The sequence below is a fragment of the Sebastes fasciatus genome, chromosome 4 (assembly GCF_043250625.1).
Source record: "Sebastes fasciatus isolate fSebFas1 chromosome 4, fSebFas1.pri, whole genome shotgun sequence".
In the NCBI taxonomy this organism is placed as follows: domain Eukaryota; kingdom Metazoa; phylum Chordata; class Actinopteri; order Perciformes; family Sebastidae; genus Sebastes; species Sebastes fasciatus.
In genome coordinates this window covers 32,876,928-32,899,483 of record NC_133798.1, presented here as the reverse complement: position 1 = coordinate 32,899,483, position 22,556 = coordinate 32,876,928, and the positions used below count along the sequence as shown (strand labels likewise).

Genomic DNA, 22,556 nt, shown 5'->3' with positions numbered 1-22,556 from the left:
TTTCAAACAAATCATTTTGTACCCATCAATCAATATAAATAATACTCCTTTAAAGTTTTTGTTTGTCCATGTTTATCACGATTCTCCTGAAAGTTGTCATGCAGCTGATGTTCTCATCTGAACTTTATACCTAAGGCTGATGTAGCTCAGAAATGGCAGAGCCCGAGAGCCAGGCAGGGCAAATTAAGTTTTTGAATTGCAAAAATGAAATTAAAATAACAGGGAGTGCAAACAAAATTAAACATTTTCTCCCTATTTGGATTGTCTAATTTCCCATACCACCTTTGTGTTTACAAACTCCCCCTTTCACCTGTAATGTGGACAATCGTGTGATACATGAAGGTTCGTGCTGGGTAAGTGCTTTCCCACCTGTGCTCCACCCAGGCGCCATGGAAAATACATCGATGACCATGGCTATAAAGATACATGTAATGTCTTCCCTAAATAGTGATGGCAAAGCAAGAGTGACCTTTAAAGGTCAACAAGACAAAATAGTTAACCTATAAAGTTGGAGGAGATGGTGCCATCGATTGGAATTTTGTCAACACAAATGACTCACTGTACTGGTACCTGCAACTTTGAAGATGGAAGTTTTATGATCGCTCTTAAGATGGTTCACAACATAGACCAGCATCTCTATAAGGACCTATTGTCTGCTAATGTAATGCTCTACAACTGATAACAACTGAACGCAAAGTAAGGGATAATGTACAGCGAGCCGGTCTTCGCTTCAGGGTCCGCATCACCCTGTTGGGGTTTATTTCACAACAATGACTCGCTAGCTGTACATTATCGCGCTTATTACACGACTACTTACTTAAGAAATCTATAATTTGACACAAAAATGGTCTTCCTGGGTCCGACATCAGAACTGCACCCATAGCAACGGTCTGTTATACATAGCAACGGTCTGCTATAAAGAAATAACAGACCGTAGAACGCCATGATTGACCAATCAGAATCAAGTATTATAAATATATAAGTTATGCAGTGTAATAAGCATAATTTGCAACTGATCATATTAAAAACAACCCCATACAGTAAGTTCTATTTAAAAGTAGCATTAAAATGCATTCTTTTGCTAGTTTTTTGAGCTTCATTATAAAGGCTTCCTCTTTATTCTCTTACAATCTTCACTGGACATTAAAATAGTTAATAATATTATTATGCAGTTCTTCAGCCAGAGAAACTGTGTTTCTGCTTGGCTTTGCCCATTTAGGTTTAATTCCTCCATTCATATTATTTCTACCTGTAGTTCAGCTTTGTCTTAAACTGATGATTTTATATATTTATATTAAAACAATTTCAAACTTCGGTCGCTGCACAAGTATCTTATCTTGTTTTGTTCCTGCCTCTCTCTGTCTGAACAGACCGCCATCATCTTTCCCGTCTGTCTCTGTCTTCGTCCGTCTGTCTGTCTGTCTGTCTGAGCGGCGACGAGTGTCTCCACCGTGTTGTAATGACAGGCTGTGTGACAGAGGAGCATCAGAGAACACCTGTAGGAAAGCAAACAGCCTCCGCGAGGACAGCAGCGCTAATAAAGAGGAAACATCCATGCCAAAATCAAAATGTGTTTGCAGGGAGGGCGGTGGTGTGGAGATGAAAGAGCGAGCATTTGAAGTGTGTGCGTAGAAAGCACTTAATTTGAATTAGGCGAACACATAATATTATGTATAATAATGTAAGAAACCACAAAACCCAGATCATGTTGCTGAAACTTCCCTTCTTTAAAGCAGCAGCCAGCAGGTTTTTCCCACCATCACACCTAAACACACCCACTCTCACTCTTCCCTGTTTGCTCTCCTGTCGCTTGCTGGCAGCAGCGACAGTTTATTACTCCTTGGGCTCTTTTATCAAATGATTCATGCTTTTTGGACGGGATGGCACTCCACATTTGTTTTTAATTGAGGCAATTAAACTCGAGGCCCTTGAAGTACTTTGACAAGTCCTGATTCGTCCAAGTCAAACACAAATGTGACTGAGATTGGCTGACGGGACCGCTGCAGGGCCACTGCATGAACTTCACCTAATGTCACTTAATGCTTTTTTTGGTCCCATTTCACCCTCAACTCACTGTCAACAAATTCAGTGCCGCATTTTAGTAAATGTGGAGGAGATGAAGGTCACAATTGATGAATTGAGGCAACAACGATTGGAAAGATTGATATTTGCTTTCGGCATAATCATAAAATAATCACACATAATCAAATGAAGTTTACTGTCAGGTGTGTTGTGGGAACAGATGCAGTGCAGGATTTTTGGCACATGCACAACATGACGTATGGCTCTCATGAAAAACAGAACGTGTGAAGACAAAAAGGATGTTTTTGCCTGCTTCTTGAGGAACCGCCTGACTCCACTGCAATGTCATGCAGATATTATGTATCCTAAAAGTGTTTCAAATGTCGGATCTTTCTTCACTAATCACTAATAAACTTTCAAATGTGATTATATCTACATAATTTGATATTATATCTACATAGGGAGCTGTTCCTCTTCACGGAACCGGCTGCCGTGTTTCTACAGTAACCCAGAACGAACAAACCAAATCCTGGCGAAAACATGGAAACACTAAAATGCGAAAGGCATTGGGCCTTTCGCATTTTAGTGTTTCCATGTTTTCGCATCGGCCACCGTAGTTCTCGTACACACTTAGCACATTGGAGAAGTTTCAGTTGGTTGGAATCTGCAACCTCAACGCTAAATGCTGACAAATCCAACCTTTTAAATATGCTTTTGTCAAGTGAAGGTAGAGGAATAAAATAAAGAATGAAGCTTTTTTCCTTCATCAATTGCCCTACCAAGACTTTTGATGATAAGTATATCCATAAAAAGAGACATAAAATGACATAGATTGGTAGCTCTAATTGTAGCCTATTACATCCGATTGTATGGTTTAATTTAGTGTGTTCTAAGATGGACACAATATTTTTACTTTTCAATGCTGATAAATCCAAATAGTGCAAGATGTTGCTTAATAAAGGCTGCTGAAATGTGTTACTTGACAATTAGGTCTTGTTTTTCACTTGTGGTGAAAGCTTCCCAACAAGATCAAACACGCTGTTACAAATACAAAGGTTTGTGAAAAAACAAAGGAGTGCAGTAAAGGTTGAGAAAATAATACAGTGAAAGCCAAATTTATCATTCCGTTTTGAGATGAGCAATACCGTATGTATTCTATATACTGTGATCAGTCCCTTACATATTTTAAAATATTTTTCTGGGTGTATATGCATAAACTGTTTAAAGGGGACATATGAAAAACTCATTTTCCAGTGCTTGTGCACATACATTTGGGAGTGCCTACTAACCCTCAAACTGTGAAATAAGACAACCCATTCAGTTTTTTATGGGCTGCCTAGATCAGAAAATATGTGATTCAACAAGCCATTCAGATTTGGCTTCCCTTATATATTATAATATATCGCCCACAGCTTGAGAACTACCTTTGCAAAGGTGCACCATATTGTTTCTCGATAGCAAATCAGAGCAGACTGGGCTTTTTCCAGAGGGGGTCTTAAAGAGACAGACGCTAAAACGGAGCATTTCAGACAGAGGGTGAATACAGGTATATTCAGACAGACGAGTATGAGAAAAATAATGTGTTTTTTGAACATTAAAGCATGTAAACATGTTCTAGTAGTATGAACCTGAAAATGAGCATGATATGTCCCCCTTTTAAAATTTCAACTTTTCATCGTCAGCACTGGAATCGCAGCTGATAACAAATGATGGTTTACTCGAGCTGGCCAGTCATCGTAACTGGGAGGGCTGAACACAGACAGGTTTGCAGTCAGCCTAATTGCCATTTTGGTCAGTGTAATTACTGTTGTCAGCAAACACACTTGCGAGTTGGCAAGTCTTTGAATTGCTGATCTGCGGGAGAGAGAAGAGGTAAATATTACCTGCAGCCTCCCTGCAAATAGGAAGTGAAGTCACACTGCAGCAAGAGGACCACCAGTTTATGAGGGTAGGAAAAAAGTAATGCAAATACCAAATATTATTTGGGGACAAAGTATGGATAGTTTAACGAGAGACTCCCATTTTCACTCCCAGCTCTCTCTCGGTTTCCTCCCTGGGTCACAATTGTCCCGTATTTCTCCTGATTTATGGCAAGTTTTTGCACCTTTTTTTCCTTTTCATCATCTGAACCTGTTTCTGGCGCTATACAGCGTGACGACAATACACCAAATGTTGCTTCCCCGTTGTCGCGTTGCGTCTTAAAGGGACTTGAGTGAGTGAAAGATGGAGAGAACTACTAAGAGAAAGAAAAACTGAAGCAGGTCAAAAATAATAATAATGAATAAATAAAAACGGGAAAATTGTTTATGCCAGTGATTCACACAAGTTCACCCCAGAGGAGTAAATTATTCAATTTTCTTTCCTGAGAATTAAAATTAAATTAAAAGTAGGCCTAATTACCATAACAATGCTGTTGCAGTGCACTTATTATTATTTTTATTTTCATTCTGAAAAATCACCAGAATGCAAGAAACAAAGTCTCTCAAACTACATTTATTTTAGGGTAGGACCCAGAAAAGGTTTTGAAATCCTCCCTTTTTTTGAGGTCGCAAGGTCGGCAAGAATGAAAGTATGTTCAAAAAAAAAGTTTTAATTTAAAGGCCCAGACTTTTTCAAAGACTCTTTATTATGAGGCTTTTACAATCTGACAAGGATTGGATATATACTTTGTTGAGAAAGTTCAGGGAGGTCCTTCATCGGTGCATTTCATTATATAGGCCATGTATGCCATTTGAGAACGGCAGGTGCCTCGACATGTCTGTCAATAAAATAATGAGGTGAACCGAGTGTGTCTGGTTTTACAAGCCTCCCTTCAACAACAGACTCAAGTCATTCAACATTCCTTTCCTTTTTAAAATTCCCCCCCAAACTCAACCCGGGTCTGATTTGCATTAGAATATAAATGTCTACAAAGTGTCTGGCCTGGTGCGTATACCTGTTGGTGAAACATGCTACAAGTACCGTAATAAACCCCTGTTCCATCAACAAGTGAGAGGCACCGGTGCAAGATTGTTCACATTGTAAGATCTCTGGCCTTTCATGCTTGGTGGAGTTACTTAGTGGCTCGAAGCGGTGAAGGAGGACGAGGAGAGGAGAGGGGGGGGGTTAAGCAATTAGTGTGTGAAATAGATATCCTCTGCTTCTCCAGCCCCGCGCTGCCCCGAGTACAAAGTGTTAGTCTGTCAGCAGTACCTTGACAAGAGGAGAGTGCTCGCTGCTGTTTGTGCTTGCCTGCATGGCGACCATCTTGTCTGATTATATGCTGCAGTGACGGGAAGGGGGCTCCGCTCGGCGCTGGCTGTGTCATTTCTCTGTGGTGACTCAGAGCTTTGAGGAATCTATTAAATTTGGCACCTCGACTTGTTTTTCTCTTTGTGTTTTTTTTGCCATTAACACCTTCCAGTACAGCAGCACTGTTGCTACACCGCATTCAACCTGAAATCATCAAAGCTTCGCACCAACAACTCTTTGTGACATTTACAGTATTAGTGTTTATTATGAAAGTTGAAATGTACATTTTGACTTTATCATTTATTTTTTTAGTCATGATTTACACAGATATAATCCAGATATTTGTGTTGCTTTGGCCCTGAATATGATGCAGATGGAGATTATTGCCTCAGAAGGGGAAACAGTCATAATAAAATCTCATCTGTAAAAATACAATTACATGTTAAATAAATATTTTCTGTTATTTTATCAAATTACAAAGTGTGCCTGTGTCATAAGAAACAATCATTTACAGTGTTACAGCAGTATATTTACAGTGTAGTCGAGAGGAATGTTACATTTTTAACAAATCTTAAATTCTACATCCAAAACAATTACCTATGTGTTTTAATATAAAACATTGTTAATAGACTTATATATGTGTACAAAGAGGTGCAGCTTCATAAATAGTTTGACAACTTAAAGAAGGGAAGGAAGCATACATTCGCCATTATTAAGAAATTAAACAAAATAAAAGTAATTAAGTCTGGTGCACCTTAGACGTGGTTGTGCTGAGGAAAGTCTGTGCTTCTTTAGGTGCAAAAATGTACTCTTAAAAGTCGTCCTACACAGAGATGGACTGTAGTTGGTGCAAACTTAGCTCCAGTTTTGTGCCTTGCATGTATTCTGTTAAAATTAATATATTTTAACTGCACTATTTTATGCCTTAGATTATCATTTTGTTTTTACATTCACTAGTGTGATTTCCCCTTATACATATTTTAGGAATTGTTAAAGGAATCTGAGAACAAAGATTTTCATTGCCAATGACTGCTTGCAGGAATTGACAACTGACAAATAAATAACCTTGAATCTATTCTCGTTACATTTGAGTCACAGACCTGAGCATCCGTTAGCTGTTCAGATACCCAGGAGGTTATTTAACAAAGCGTGCAGCTGCTTATGAAGGGATTTTCCAGAATCCTACAATGTTCTTCGGCCCATCTGGATAAAACATATCTTGTTCACTGAACAAAAATGATTTTAAACCTGTTTTTACAACAAAAGAAAAATATATGAAAAAAGAAAAATAATGGAAATAACATTGTGGCTACCTGATAATCACCTGATAATATATATATATATATATATATATATTTTAAATTTCGTACAATTCACTTCCAGCTACCATCTCTGTTTTTGTTTGAGGAAATACCTTAAAAACTGCGAAACCAATTATTGTCATTATTGATTGATTATTGATTATTTTCTAATGGATTAACCTTTTTTTCTATTAAATTTCAGAAAATATGCCCTTTTTTGTCTAAAACCAAAATATATTTACTATCATTAATGACAAAGAAAAGCAGCAAAACCTCACATTTGATAAGCTGAAACCAAATGATGGCATGTTTGCTTAAAAAAAATGACTGAAATAAGTTATTTATCATCATGATAATTGCTGATTATTTTCTGTCAATAAACTAATTGCTTCAACTCCAGTTAAAAGATCGCCAGGGATTTTATTTTCCACTTTTAGCTCCGTGACTCGGATGTAATGACAACACATGAGAGGCACAAACTGGGGCTATAGTGCACACAGAACGATAAATTGCAGGGTCAACTGGGTTTGTTCAAACGTCTGTGTCCAGCGGGGGAGGGAAGTCGAGACACGGTGACAGTGAGTCCTGACTGTGTGTGGAACTAATCCCAGTGTCTGAGTCTGTGTCTGTAACGTCTAGAGGGGACAGGCTGTGTTTGAGTTTCACCGTCTGTGAGACGCTGCACTGAATCTCACTTTTCAGAGGGACAACGCCAGACTTCTCCTCTTCTCCTCTGTCCCCTATTTGCAATGAGCTCAGCTGGGCAGCCAGCTGCCAGCACTCCTGATCCTTGGAGACCAGCGTAGCGTCATAGCACTTCAGCTGCTTGTCTATTTCCGCAGTTTGGTTGTGGAGGGACATGCCGGTGAAGAGGCTGTGTTTCACTTCGTCCCGCAGCCTCTCGAGTTCAGCGGCGTAGAACGATTCGTCTGTCTCCGAGGGGATCCAGGAAGCAGCCGCGGCTCCTTCCTGTTCACCGTCCTCATACTGGCTCTGAGGGAAGTTGGCCCTCCTCAGCTCAGCGTCTATGTCCCGGGACAGCTGGAGGATGAGTTCCAGGTGATTCTGAACCTGCAGCTCAAGCTGTTCGACTCCATCGCTGGTGTACAGGTACTCCTGCAGCTGCTCGCCGCTGTGCGCCTCCAAACCCTGACCGCAAGCCTGAGCCAAGGAACTCTCAGACTCGGCTTCCTTCTGCACTTGCAGCTCAAACTGCTCGATGTCTAAATCCACCTCCCTCATGCGCTGGATCTGCTCCCGGATGGTTTGGTCCTGGTTTAGTATAAGCAGCACCATCCGGTCGACCTCGTCAACGCCCAGGGTGCTCTTGCTCTCCTTGTGAAGCTTTTCCAGCTTCCGGAAGGCTTTCTTCACCATTCGCTTTTGCCTCTCCACCGGCAGGGGCTGACCGTGCTCCCATCGCTTTGGCTTGGCCCCCTTGGACTTTCCACCTCTCTGGAAGTTCTGAGGCACAAAATCGCTGGTTTTGACCAGAGTAAACTGGATGAAGGGTCTCTGGTCCCCCCAGGCATACCAGAGTCTCAGGATTCTGGTGAGAGGAGGCAACGCTCTCTCAAACCCCTTCCACCGCTCAACGAGACAGAAGTCTTTGGGCTCCCCGTGCAGCAGCCGCTTGCTCTCCGGGACTGACTTGTGATCTTCCAGTAACGCATGAATCATATCTACACATGTCGTGTGCTTCGTTACTCCACAGACAACCTTGTCCTCGTTGCAGACCGTGACCTGGATCTCCTTTCCTTCCACAGGCTCGGCATCTTTTGTCCTATAAAGAGACAGAAAAACAAAGCTTATACAGCAATTGTGGCTTTGGAATGAAACATTTGGCGGTCTTAACCCCTTAAACGCAACACATATAAACAACACACAGAAGTCATCAACATGTGTGCAGACAAACAATAAAAAAGTTTTTAAATTGCTTTTTTAAAGTATATTTCTTTGGGTATTTTTAGTCACGCTAGCAACGTGGCTCCAGGAATGGTAACGTTGGTCTGACAGTCAGTTGGTCCACCACTTTGGTCCAGACTGACGCATCTAACAACTATTGGATGGATTCCCTTGAAATTTTGTGCACAAATTGATGGATAAAGCCCCACTGACTTTGGTAATGCCCTGATTTCACCTCTAGTTCCACCACAAGGTTGACATTTGTGTCTTTCAGTGAAATGTCTTGACATCTATTGGATGGGTTGTCATGACATCTGGCGCAAACATTTATGTTCTCCTTTGAACGAATTGGAATAACTTTGGTGATCCTCTGACTTCTCACCTAGCGCCATCATCAGCTCAACATTCCTATTTGCTCAGTAATTTGGTTTGGGACCAAAAACCTGGAAAAACTAATGACGTTCCCATCAGCCTCAACTGTATTTTGTGCTAATTAGCAAATATTAGCACCCCAACAAGCTAAATTAAGGTGAACATTAAACCTGCGAAAAACATCAGCATGTTTGCATAGCCATCGTAAGAGTGTTAGCATGCTGACATTAACATTTAGTCACAAGTACAATCTCCTGAGGCATTAGTGTGTGTGTGTAGACACATTCCAATACCCATACTTCTCTACAATTTAGTATGACAGAATAAAGATTTAGTATGTCCCCATACATAGTATGTCAAATGCAGTAGGCTGTGCCAAAAATACCAGGATGTCACACAGCATCAGGTTGCATTTAGCAGTATGCAAGCCAGCATGTTTTTCTGGCTTTTCTGACCCACAATCCTCTGCGTGGCAGAAGATACGTCACATCGACTGAGCCGCCCAGAGAACACAAACAGATGACAGCCTGACAAAGGGCACAATGTTGTGATGAAGTAGTATGTCCCAATTGTATGCATTATTGAAAGGGCAGCTGCAGTATGTACAGTACTAAAAGTAAAAAGAAAACTATGCAAGTTGGAACGCATCCTCAGTGTTTACCTTTCTTTACTTAAACACCAAAGTATGGTTTATATTTTGTACAGTCTTGACATTTGTAAGTGCCTTCATCCTTTCAAGTGTTAACTATAAAAAATAAATGTTATTAAGCTTTTTTTTTTACAATTTACTATAGAGAGGTGATGAGGGGATAGGTGGGCGGAATGACACGCAACAAAGGTCCTCTGTCAGAGTTGAACCACGGATGTGGAGATTACATGGTCATGTGTTTTAAACACGTGGGCCACTACGACGCCCTAATTAAAAACAAAAAAAAATTAACCATAACCATATTTGGTCAATGATTAGGTTTTTTTAAACAACCAAGTTTATAAAAATAAGTTTTACATCATCAGTTACAGATCTTCAGTCTGAAGCACACTACTCACATGCTGTCCTACTCGTGCTTTAGAGATCTCCTTTCACTATTCTATAGTTTCTTAAATAGATCCATGTTGATGGTTTTCCATTAGGGTCAATGAGCAGAAAACTACATTCGCTCATTTGATGCTCCCTGGCTTGATTCTATTAGACTGTTACTCATCATCTTACTCATCACAGATGATCACTTAATGGTTCAGTTCTGAGCTATTTAACCCCGAGGCCCTCATTACCTTTACGTCTGGACCGTAAAACTTGCTCAAAAATTGACCTCTGATGGGCCGAGGATATCAATTTTTTACATGCTTAATGGACCACCGGTAATATCCAGGACCTAATATCCAGTCATTAAATGATAGGCACTGGCAACGCAGACATCCACAACATGAACAAGTAATCAAATAAGTAGATAACATTGCCAGACTTTTCAATTCGATTTTGAGAAAAAGAATGATGTATCATGTTATTATTTATATAAAAGAAATGTTTGCAGTATTTTGCATTTCATGTGATTTATTGGGTTGACTCTGGTGTACTGTAGCTAGGGAATTACTCATATTTAAAGGTAAAGCCTGCTCTGAAAGAATGAAAAAAGAGACATATAATACTCCTGTAATGGCAGACAGTTCAATCTCAAAGAAACCAGAGAACGAGTGTTTATATAATATCACTAAGACAGAAACTGGAGCTCCTCCTCTAACAGGGAACTGTTGCAATACTGTAGAGCAACATTCCTTCAACTCGAAAAATCCAACGGGCAACACTTTAAACTGCTAACAGTAATAAATCAGAGTGATGCACTTGTAATTCTGGTTCATGTCAAGTTTCATTTACAGCCTACAGAAGAGACATAAGTGAGGGAGTTTAGCTGTAGCTCAGCAAGACACATGTTCACGTTATCTGACATTAACTGGATAGAAACCACGAGACAAAAATTGTTTAACCAACATTTTTTTGCTTTTAGTTTGCATTTCAGTTAAAAAATAAAGAGAGAGTTGCATCCAAGGTAGGGCTGTCAATCGGTTAAAATATTTAATTGGGATTAATCGCAAATTAATCGCACATTTTTTATCTGTTCAAAATGTACCTTAAAGGGAGATTTGTCAAGTATTTAATACTCTGGGAGTGGACAAATATCCTTACTTTATGCAAATGTATGTATATATTTATTATTGGAAATCAATTAACAACACAAAACAATGACAAATATTGTCCAGAAACCCTCACAGGTACTGCATTTAGCATAACAAATATGCTCAAATCATAACATGGCAACAGGCAACAACAGCTGTCAGTGTGTTGACTTGACTATGACTTGCCCCAAACTGCATGTGATTTTCATAAAGTGGGCATGTCTGTAAAGGGGAGACTCGTGGGTACCCATAGAACCCATTCTCATTTAAATATCTTGAGGTCAGAGGTCAAGGGACCCCTTTAAAAATGGCCGTGCCAGCTTTTCCTCGCAAATTTAGCACACGTTTGGAGCGTTATTTAGCCTTCTTCCCGACAAGCTGGTATGGCATGGATGGACCAGTGTATTCCTTAGGTTTTTCTAGTTTCATATGATGTCAGTATCTTCACTCTAACTTTAAAACTGAGCCCTCTACAATCTCCGAAAATGTATTAACGTTATTATCGTGTTAACTCTGACAGCCCTAATCCGAGCACTAGGGCCTTATCTAAAAAACATTTACAAAAAATGTTAAAACTTTTTGATTAAAATCAAATGCTATAGGTGTTCAGCCTGGATATCAGACGTTAGGTGTTGTTCTTCGCCTCAGCATGTTGGTTTCAGATCTGAACCTTGCATCATGTAGCTGCTGTGTCTTTATCTGAGGAGATAACCTTGGCTGACTGCAGCCCACATTAACCACCGGTCGTCACGAGGGAGGGTCGACAAGAATACACATCCTCTGAAGATGATACAGATATTCCCCGCCTGCACGCCAACACAAAGAAGTGAGATGAAGAATTATTCAAACAGGACAACTTAAACGCTGCATTATCTGCTGATTTTACAGTCAGATACCGCAGTGTTTTGGTTCCCACACGGCATGAAAACACACAACCGGAGCATTGTGTAAACTGGCGGTGAATAAGGTCTCAGGAATGCGATACGTACGCAACAATGCAACAGGGCTGGTTAATGGTTATGGAGACCCTTGGAGACGAGCGAGGCAAAGCAAATACCTGAGCTATGCGCAAGCCAAACAAATCCAGCGTGCCTCAGGCAATCAAAGACAACGACCACGGCGACTTTGACCTCAGAGTTTCAGACTGCCACCTACTCTGGAAACACTGCGAACGCTACCGCGGCTCAGGAAAGAAAATAGTGGGTGGACAAAGTAAAGGCCACACCTGTACAATATCATGCAATCTAATACAACAACTCTGCAACACATTATTTGTTTGTCACAACATATATTGCATATTATAAGATGGCAAGTGCCAGTAAGTTCTGAGCTCATGGTTTGGATTCCCAACCTGTGGAGCTAAACCCCCTAAAGAGGTCACAAGATAAAAGTGAGGGGTCAGGAAAGAAGAAAAAGAAGAGAAATACTTTATGTGAAATAGTGGATAGTTTTACCTCTTCAAAACGTGTGAAATTAAACAGTCTGAAGAGGTTATGAGGTAAAATCAGGTGGAACTGCTCCCAAATCATGGACACATGTAAATGTACTTATGCTGCTAATACACTACTGCATGTTACACAAGTAGAGTTTTGAGGTATATTTTTTTTTTCATTTTATGCTTCTTCATACTTGTACTCCATTTAGAGGAACATACAGTACCGTATTGTAATTTTTAGTCCACAACATGTACTTAACAGCTGTAGTTATTAGTTGCACTACAGTACAGCAAATTAAGATTTTAAATACTAAAAATGATCATCTAATAAATTATGGTGAATTGTGATAGATTAAACTGCACAGTGATATTTACATCTTTAAATTTAGCACCACTTTGAGCGTTCTGCAACATTTAAAGGCTGCGTTCACACACACAAAGGATCTGAAAACCTCTCCACAACTGGAAGGCTGGGTCAGAAGTAGAAATGGCTTCGTCTTGAGGCGCAAAAAAGTTCGAGAACCGCTATGGAAGGATGGATGAAAGAATAGAAGAGGCAAAAGGAAGGGAAGGGAGGGAGGACAGAACATGAACAGTTCAGCATAACTGTACTAAACATCTACAAAGTTCAAATACTGGCCTAAACATGTGACAAACATGTGTCTATCTGAACATACAGGAACATACAGGTGAATAAACACGCTGTACAGACAATTGGATATTTCAGAGAGGGTGACCCAAGCCCTCAGCTGTGCAGGAAGAGGGTACAGCGAGGCGGGGAAACACCTGTATTTGTCCTGGGCCACAATCACCAACGCTCACACAACATCCTGCCACCACAGTTCAATGGACAGACGGAGGAAGGGGATAAAATGGATTCTAGACCGGTCACTGTGGTGTGTTTTCAAACTCCACACTAATGTGAAGAAAGTGTTGACAAATCTACAAATCGAGGTCTGGAACAAAACTTTTCACGTCGAGCTATAGTGTTAAAAATGAAGCGTGTACATCAGAGGCTGATCTGCTTTGGAGAAAGATATAATAACAACGATTGAATAATCTTCGATGGGAAGAAGTAGCTGTTGGGTGGCAAAATTCAATTTAAATGGCATAAAAAAAAGGAAAATAACATTCATATTTCAATATTTCATTAATTCATGACCATGACTTTCATGATATTGGATTATCAGCAGGCTAACTATCTTACCAATGTTGCTATAGGCTAATTTGGGTTGTCTGAAATTAAAAGGGCAGCTATGCTAACTGTCTAAATGCCAGTTTAGTCTTTGAGATGGACATTGACCTGTGACACCAAAAAATAGGGCAGGGCAATACATCAATATTATACGATATTGTGATACGGGACTAGATATCGTCATAGATTTTGGATATTGTAATATGACACAAGTGTTGTCTTTTCCTGGTTTTAAAAGGCTGTATTCTAGTAAAGCGATGTAATTTTCTGAACTTACCAGACTGCCATAGCTGTTTTATTATTAGCCTTTACCCACTTAGTTATTATATCCACATTACTGATGATTATTTAGCAAAAATCTCTGCGTAAATCTTTTGTAACAGCACCAATGGTCAATCCTACAATATAGTCACAATATCGTTATCAAGCTATCTGGTCAAACATATTGTGATATTTGATTTTCTCCATATCGCCCAGCCCTGCCACAAATAGATGCAGCTTTTTCTGGAAGTTCAAGCCTAGTTGTATCTGTAGGAGGAGCGAGCGACAACAACAGCAGCTGACTGTGATAAACTGAGACACACATCAATCAAGAAAAGACAACATGTAGCCTACTATATGTTTCTCTATGCCTCGTCATCTCCTTAACGGAGCAATGATTCACATAACTGCCACCAAGACTAATTAAATGTAGATCTCGTGGAAAAAAAATTTTCTGGGTTTGGATTTCAAAAGAAATACTGGAATATTTTTCACTTTTGAGCTGTTTGTAGGTTGAAAGTCAGATTCTTTACGACTAAAAAACGGTATCATTTTCTGAAGGCAAACATTTGGATGAGACTGGTGGTCTCAGTTTGGGAGTGCTAAAAACCCCTAACCCTCTCGAGTCAACCACTCCCTGCCAGGACAAACATAAATACTGCACGCTCCACTGGACTGATTTCATCGCAGCTAATACGTTCATAATATGGGCTGTTACTTTGGCTGCCATTTGATATTCATAGTTTGGGATTAATCTGTGGTTCCAGACGCAACAAATTAGGGTGACCCTCATAGGTCACAGCTTTGGGTCGATAAATGACGAAGCTGAACCTCTGATTGGAAACGTCCCAATAGAATTAGGACGTATGATGATGAATAGAAATATTCAAACATAAAGTTGTATAAAGGATGGATACTGTGAAAAGAATAACACAGGACGGTTTAGACCTCAACATGTCACACTTGAGTGAACCCAAGAAACCTGAGCAGACCTGCTTGACCTCCATTTGAACTACAAGCTGAGAAAACCCGCTGAGACATCAGACATGCGGGAGGAAACCACATTTTAAATTATATGAATTTTCAGCAAAGTTTGTGCGTGGGACGATTATGTTACAGCTCTACCGCGGTGGCACGGCTCTCTTCCATTGTAATACTCATAATGACAGCCTTGTAGATATGAACAATTGCCTCTGTGTAATAAATTTGCGAGCTACAAGTTTCCACAAAGGACTGCACGCTGGTGGTTCGAACTAGTCATAACAAATGACAGAATTACAGCTTTGCAGTGTCTCAGCGTGTTTTCTCTCAGATCAATGGTGATGCGAACAGAACAAAGCTGTGAACGCATATCAGCAGATATATCCTGTAGCCATTACTGCCAACATATTCTGACTTTCCATCAATGGAATGAACGTTTTGATTAGTCAGGTGGCGATGAAATTATAGGTTATAACTGAAAAACATCAGCACTGTAAGCCTGATACAAACTGTAAATCATTCCTGCTGGGAACTCTATTAAAGAAGAACACCGCCTAAATTAAGAGTTCCAACATGTTATTTCCATGGCCTAGGAAAGTTCAATCAATATTTGTGAACATAAGCTACTCTCTCTCAAAGTCAGAAACCGGAGAAGGTAGTCTCAAACTGGTGATGTCATAGGGTATAAAGAATGGAGCTGCTCTATTGACAATGAATGAGAATGGTTTGTGATGCTTACAGCAATGAAACATTACATTTAAACAAGCCATACTAGCAGCTCTGTGAGGCTGGGCTTTATAGGCACATTAGTGCATGTTTTAGCATGTTAGCATATGGTTACATTTGCGAATGAGCAATAAACACAAAGTGCAGCTGAGGCTGATGGGAATGAAATCAGTTTTGCAGGAATGTAGTCATAAACAATATGTTGACATTATGATAGCTATATGCATGAACGTTTGTACCAAATTTCATGACAATCCATCCAATAGCTGACAGCGAGACATCTCACTACTACAGGAAAAGTCAGGGGATCACCAACGTTGTTTTATGGCATCCATCCAACAGTTTTTGAGATATTTTAGACTGGACTGAAGTAGTGGACCGACCGACTGCCATCGCCATCCATAGAGGCACAACGCCAGAGTTGCATCTCTCTCTAGACAATGTCTTTGTTACTCTGTCTGGATAATCCACAGACCTCACTGGGAGTGTTCATGGATCTAATTTATTCAAAAGAAATAAGAAAGTTGCTTAACTATTTGAGGTTTGGGTGGACCAACGCTTTAAAATCAGTTCAGTTTCACAGTGCACAAAGTGGTCTGCTTTGACCACTTTGTGCACTGTGAAACCGACCCAAACTAAATAGAAAACAAACCAAAAGTATCAATTTAACTCTGATTAGGACTAGCCAAACAGACTTGTGAAAGCACCCTTAGAGGCCTCGAGTTGGAGTGCCTTCCAATGTACTGTATGGCTTTAAAAACAAATAAAAGAACCTTAAAATCAATCCTGTATTTGACAGGTAGCCAGTGCAGGGATGGCACTACCGGTGTGACTACTACTACTGGTGACTACTTGGTTCATTTTAGGAAAAGATCGTGGTGGTAGTGGTGTAACATACGTACGGAAGTTAAGTGACTAATAAGTCAACGTTGACTTCTGGTTTCACACGGGGTATGAACACTAGTCTCCTGGGCGATATACTGTATACTGTACTTGAATTACAGTGCATTACTTTCCGTAGGTATAGCTCCAACCGGTGTATGAGAACAGCCTGCATCAAATTACAGACACATGACCTTTGCAGTGTTTCCATATAGTAAACATTCAGACATTTCCCAAACTAATTAAAGCAGACCGACCACCATACAGCTCCGAGTTTACCCATCAAGTTTGAAAAAAGTTTCATCTGACCTGCTGGTCATGAAGCCATAGAAGGCCAGCACACCACTCACAAAAACATAGATGTACAGTATAAATATATAGGATGGGGAAGGTATTTTCTGTGTCTGGTTTGTATAATAGTAGAAATGTACACAGAGCATGTAGCAGATACAGGACAGGAGACGCTTCCTCTCTCTTATCTGAAAGAGGATGAGGGATCAGCGAGGAAATAACATCACTTCTCTATCTGAATATGTTGATCTGTGGGATGACTCCCACTCCGATAGGCATCTGTGAGCAGAGACACAACACGCCCTTCCCTTCCCTTCCTCTGTGACACCGCCCACCCCCTCTTATTCCTCTTCCCCCCCAGCAGCTTCGTGAATCACCAAATAAGCTCAGTGAAAATAAAACGGCTTACCCTCTTTCAACACAATTTGCTATAATTTTTTTTATCGTCTGCTTTGGCCTGCTAATTTGTGTTAACCAAACGATTTCAGCGGCTAATTGGTCCCGTGCACAATGCTGTCACGCTGCTGCATTGCTTTGGTCACACATGTCAGTGGCTGGCAACCATTTCAAACCCTTTGAGGCCTGTACGTGCCGGTTCGTGATGGCGAAGAGTGCTAAAACGAACGTTGTCAGCTGTAATTAACATTTATTCCGAGAGTTCGTCAAAGTTCTGATGTTTCAACTCCACATCAGCTTCATCTCGTCACTCTTTTTTCGCAGAGCGAGTCAAAGCGGGTCTCGAGAAATCAGGCGTTTGACACATCTACAGATCCAAACACTTGAGGTAATTATAGGTGCCGCAATGGTAATTACTACACAACATAAAAAAATAAGACACCCACTGGAGACAGCCTCAGTCAGACTGTTTGAAGTTATCAAAGCTCTGCGTGATGTGAAAATACATCCATTCTGCTGCGGGTGCCACTGTCAAAGAGTTTTTTTTACAGTCATTTATTATAAAAGCCTGTTTTTATTTCTGAACTTAATCCAAAGCCTTTCCCGCTGAGTTTGGTGGTGAATGAGTCTTAATGAGTAAAGCTAATGAAAACAGCTCTTTGCCCACAATTAAAAACCTCCCTGATCCCGGTCTTGGCAATACGAATCCTGTCTGCACCCGGCGAGGGATTGGATCATGACCTAAATACTCCGAAAGAGAAACTCTGTTTACCAACTCTGCACAACAAAAGTCTGCAGTCAACAGTCCTAATAGAATTTGTGCACCAATAACGGAGGACAGCTTGTGGCTCGGCGAATCTAATTTTCCCACCTTTTGAGAAGCAGAGGTTGAGATCCCAGCTGCAGCCAGGGGCACATCAAAAGGCCGAGTCTACTTTATATAGCCACTCAAGGAAATTGCTGAAGCAAATTATACGAGTGTTGATGAGAGGATCTCTCTCGACTTTGACTCTGGTGTCCCAGATGAAACACGTATTAAAAATAACATCTTTGTAGTAATTACAGAGCAAGAGAAGGTGAAAGCTCTTATAAGTTGATGTACAAACACAGTGTCCTTTGACAGGACCGAGAACCTCTATTAAAGGGCTCAAACTTTCCATAATAACTCACAACTTCTTAAAGCAGCTTCATTAAGTGAGAACGTCACATTATGTAGCAAAAATCTAACTATATGCATTAAAAAAGGGGTGAAGGTTACATCCCCCTGCCTTAAATACTCCCACATATTACCCTTATGATGGCAACACACATGCATAAGGCGTTTCTTAACGCTGCTTAATGTTGGTTTAAGGGGAGACATGGTCTTTCATGCATTGGTGAATTTAGAGATTTGGGGCTATTTTGCTGCCATAACATGTCTTCTTTCAGACAAGTGGAAAGAAAACATCCAAAATACACATTTAGGTGTTTATTTTACTACTTTCTCTATTTGCGTCTGTAGATTTCTCCTAAATTCACCTAAAGTTAGCATTAGATAATGCCTCATTTGCATATTTAAACATAACATTTCAGAAAACTTGTAATACAACACATAATTGTCTTAATGTAAGTAATCAACTGGGGAAGTTACATGATAGTTTAAAGTTTTTAACCTATTCACCTTAAGTGTCTTTTTACAATCCATATTGTAAAATTTAGTTTTTTTCTCAGACTCTGAACCAGAAATCTCCACTTCAGTAGCACTTACATCCACCAAACTTTCCAGTTTCATTCCTATCTACAGTATATTCTGAAGGTTTTTACAGAGGGGTTTGTTCATATATCATTCATAGCCTGATTTATAGAACATTATATTCCTAAAAAACATGGCTTTTGGAAGTATTATCTGATTTATGGAGTGATACAAAGAGATATCTGTAAAAAAAAACTTTGACTGTAATGTGTCAACAAAATGAAACAAGATTTTTGAACTTGGCTTTATCCAAAGTTCAGATTTATGTTCTAATATAATGATAATGCATCATTTGCATATTCAAACACACATTTTCAGAAAACTTGTAAGACAAAAAATAAACTTCTTAAAGTAAGTGATCAACTGGGGAAGTCTCATGGTGATATCTATAGGTTACATTTTTACCCTATTCACCTGGGGTGCCTCCCTTTAAAACAATTGTGTTAGATGGTTATTAATAACCCTGACCAAAAAACAAAAAAGCTATAACCTAATATTCCTAGGAAGTTTATATGGTGTTATTTGGTTGTTAACAGTGTTTAATTGTGCATTTGTCTCACATTAAGGTGTATTTTATGTCCCACTTTATCACCATGTTGCTGTGTATTTACTTTGATTGCATCTGGTCTGCAGTCTGCAGAGATCCTTCTAATTTAACTTAGATAGTAAAACAAACTGCTTCAATAGTTTAGCCTCCTCGTGCAGCTCACTCATAATCCTCCCTCCTCAACAGTAACAGAGCTTCTCCTCAATGACCGAACAAAAACACACTCAACAGGTTTCCAGTCCAGAAACAGAGAAGCTCTCTCACTCATCATCAAATTACCTGTTTTTCTGTCGAGCTTTCAGGAAGTTTTTTCCAAACGGAGCCATGACTCAGGAGCACGAAGGAAACAACAGACCAACAGCAGCAGCAGCAATCCGATAAAAAAGCCTTACAGTCCCAGCATGGCAGGACGAAGCGCACTTTGTGGAGTGTTTGAGAAGTTGAAGGGTGTTCAGACTGCTGCAACTCTGTCCAACCCATCCGAAGAGCAGAGGGAGGTGTTTCCCACACTATACTGTGACATTTATTGGCTGTTCCCTTCCACTCCACCTGCAGTAACAACCTGAGAAAATACCACCGAGGAAAAATAAAAGAGAAAGTAATCAAAGTCACATTGTAAAGTGAAAACAGCAAAACAATGGGGAATAAAACAAAAAGTTAGATTAAACTCATCAAGTGAAAAGTTCATAAGAGAGAATATGACATTATGATACCAGAAAGTGCAGAAACATGATGAATGGATATGAATATGATGCACATTTTGGACTAGGCTTATTTAAAACTAAAAATGTCCCCAAAACTTCCATATGCACAAATATTATTACAAAAAAAATAGATAATAGAATATACAGAATAACAAATTATTAAATGCAGAGCAGTAAACATGTACAGTTTTGCACATTGGTTTCATTTATCTACAAATATTTAACACTGGGGATTAAAACAAAGTCAGATTAAACTCATTATTAAGAGGAAAGTTCATAAGAGGATATGAAATTATGATACCAGAAAGTGCAGAAATCCCATCAGGCATATGATGCACATGTTGGACACAACCCATTTAAAAATAAAATGTCTTTCAATTAACTTATTTGTTGATTTCATTTATTATTACTCTCGTATTTTTGTTATTGTTTTTTTTTGTTATGTGTGTTTTTTGTTGTTGTTTTTTTAACTCTACTTTTTCTTTTTGTCATTATTAATATTGTTATTTCTTTTCAAGGTTTTGTTTTGGTTTTGAATGTTGAGGTTGTTTTTCTCTAGTGTACTTGATGGGTTTGTCTGTAAAGCTCATCTACTTAAAAGTTGGTTTATAGACTGTTGTAATTAAAAACAGTGGATTGCGTATATAAAAACACCATTTAAAAAAGGAAAAATAAAGTATATATATAAAAATAATGTCCACAAAACTACCATATGCACAAATATTATTTAAAAAAAAAAGTGGATGACAGAATTTACAGAATATTGGTCATTACATGCAGAGCAGTAAACATGTACAGTTCTGCACATTGGTTTCGTTTATCTACAAATATTTCTAAAAGGTGCAATAAAGAAGCAAAATGTAAAACCCTGAGCTGCAGAGCAGGACATGCAGAGGAACACGAGACCTCTTGGGATGTTTACTAACTGGCTCTCCCTGCTGGATACAAATGACAAAGATGAAAATTCAGACATGAGAGGAATGCATTCTGCTTCAACTCCAGTCTGACTGAGGGTTTTTGAAGCCGTTCCAACTTGATATTTACTCTACTGTATATTAAAGGGATATAATTCTCTGTGGGGACCAATTAGTGTGAATATGGACAAGTGCTAGACTCACTTTGTGGTTTTAAATCAAAGTGGATTTTTGTGATAGTGTATCGCATTATACATACCGTGTTTTGGAGTTACCTTTTTTATATGATTGCACTTCAAGGCATCAACGTTTAAGATGCCAGATTACTCTTGTTTTGTGTTTAGTAATGAAAGCCAATTAGAGATCATCATAATTACTGAAATGTGTAGCCAAGCATAGTTAATTATGTGTGGCCTTACAAAGCCAAAAATCAGTCATTTACACATCAGTCATAAACAATAAATTACTTTAATTATGTCCTGGAGAAGTTTACTGCAGACAGGAATGCTGATAATATTTAATTTATAACATTTATGTGATTCATTTTTGTTCATTTGAAGTCCAAACCATAAAATACCACCTGAAACAGACTACTAGAATATGTGGTGAACTTTAAATGGGATATCCCTTTATGAAGACATTGCATAACCTTCATCTCTTAACTATAAATACACATCAGATATGTTGCTGATCCAGGTTAGAAATATTATCAAATGTCACAAAAAATAAGAGGAGAGGATCTAATGTTGATCCTTGTGGGACTCCGTAGTACCCTTCCTAAACATATCAGAATATTTGTATGAGAAAGCCATAACACAATAACTGCCACACCAGCAAATGATTCAGAGGTAAAGCCAGAATTTAATGGACGACTGTTTTACTTTTATTTCTTTGGGTTTTTATTAAGGAGCTGTTCACATTTCTCTTGTCTTTATTTGCTCTAAGAGAGTGATCCTCACCTGTGGTGCAATGAGCGGATCTGTTTAAATAATGCATATTCAATATCTAGTGGATTTGAAATTGAATGATAAAAAAAGGAACTACAATGACGATTGTATTTCTTTAAACTGCTGTTTCAAGTTAAGAATGAACGTTGAACCCCAGCTCAAGCCTAAAAGTCTAAATGTGAGCATCTACAATTTTGTGACAACTGGACAAACTCCATCTGCTGATGAAGATCACACGATATAATCAAAAGTTCCAGAATAGCCACTAAATGGACCTTGTGGGGAGATCTCTCAAATAAAAGCACATTTCAAAAAGAAGATTTTATTTGAGATTATCAATAATATATACAGTCTATGTCGAGGATCATTTTTAATGCAGAAGTTCTTTCTACTTTTTCCAGATATTAAGAATTGGACATATCAATATGACTCGTGTCTTTAGCGGACATTGATTTGGTTTGTACTTCTAGACAATCACCTGTTGCTTTGAAAAGACACATCATTCGCAAAAGAAAAAAAAAAAAGATTTGTTGGAGCACATC

The 22,556-nt window shown here is 39.1% G+C and overlaps 1 protein-coding gene across 1 annotated transcript; it reads right to left on the bottom strand.

The window, feature by feature from the left end:
• Nucleotides 1-5,489: 5,489 nt before the first annotated feature.
• On the bottom strand, nucleotides 5,490-19,929 carry rassf9 (Ras association domain family member 9). Its single transcript, XM_074633696.1, has 2 exons — nucleotides 19,729-19,929; nucleotides 5,490-8,337 (listed from the first exon to the last, which is right to left on the bottom strand). The coding sequence occupies exons 1-2, from the start codon at nucleotides 19,773-19,775 to the stop codon at nucleotides 7,086-7,088; spliced, it is 1,299 nt and encodes a 432-aa protein (XP_074489797.1). The 5' UTR covers nucleotides 19,776-19,929; the 3' UTR covers nucleotides 5,490-7,085.
• Between the last annotated feature and the right edge of the window lie 2,627 nt (nucleotides 19,930-22,556).

Coding starts and splice junctions, on each gene's coding strand:
- rassf9 (XM_074633696.1), bottom strand. CDS start 19,775: ATGGCTCCGTTTGGAAAAAACTTCCTGAAAGCTCGACAGAAAAACAG. Junction 8,338..19,728: donor AAAGCTCGACAGAAAAACAG/GTAATTTGATGA, acceptor GTCTCTTTATAG/GACAAAAGATGCCGAGCCTG.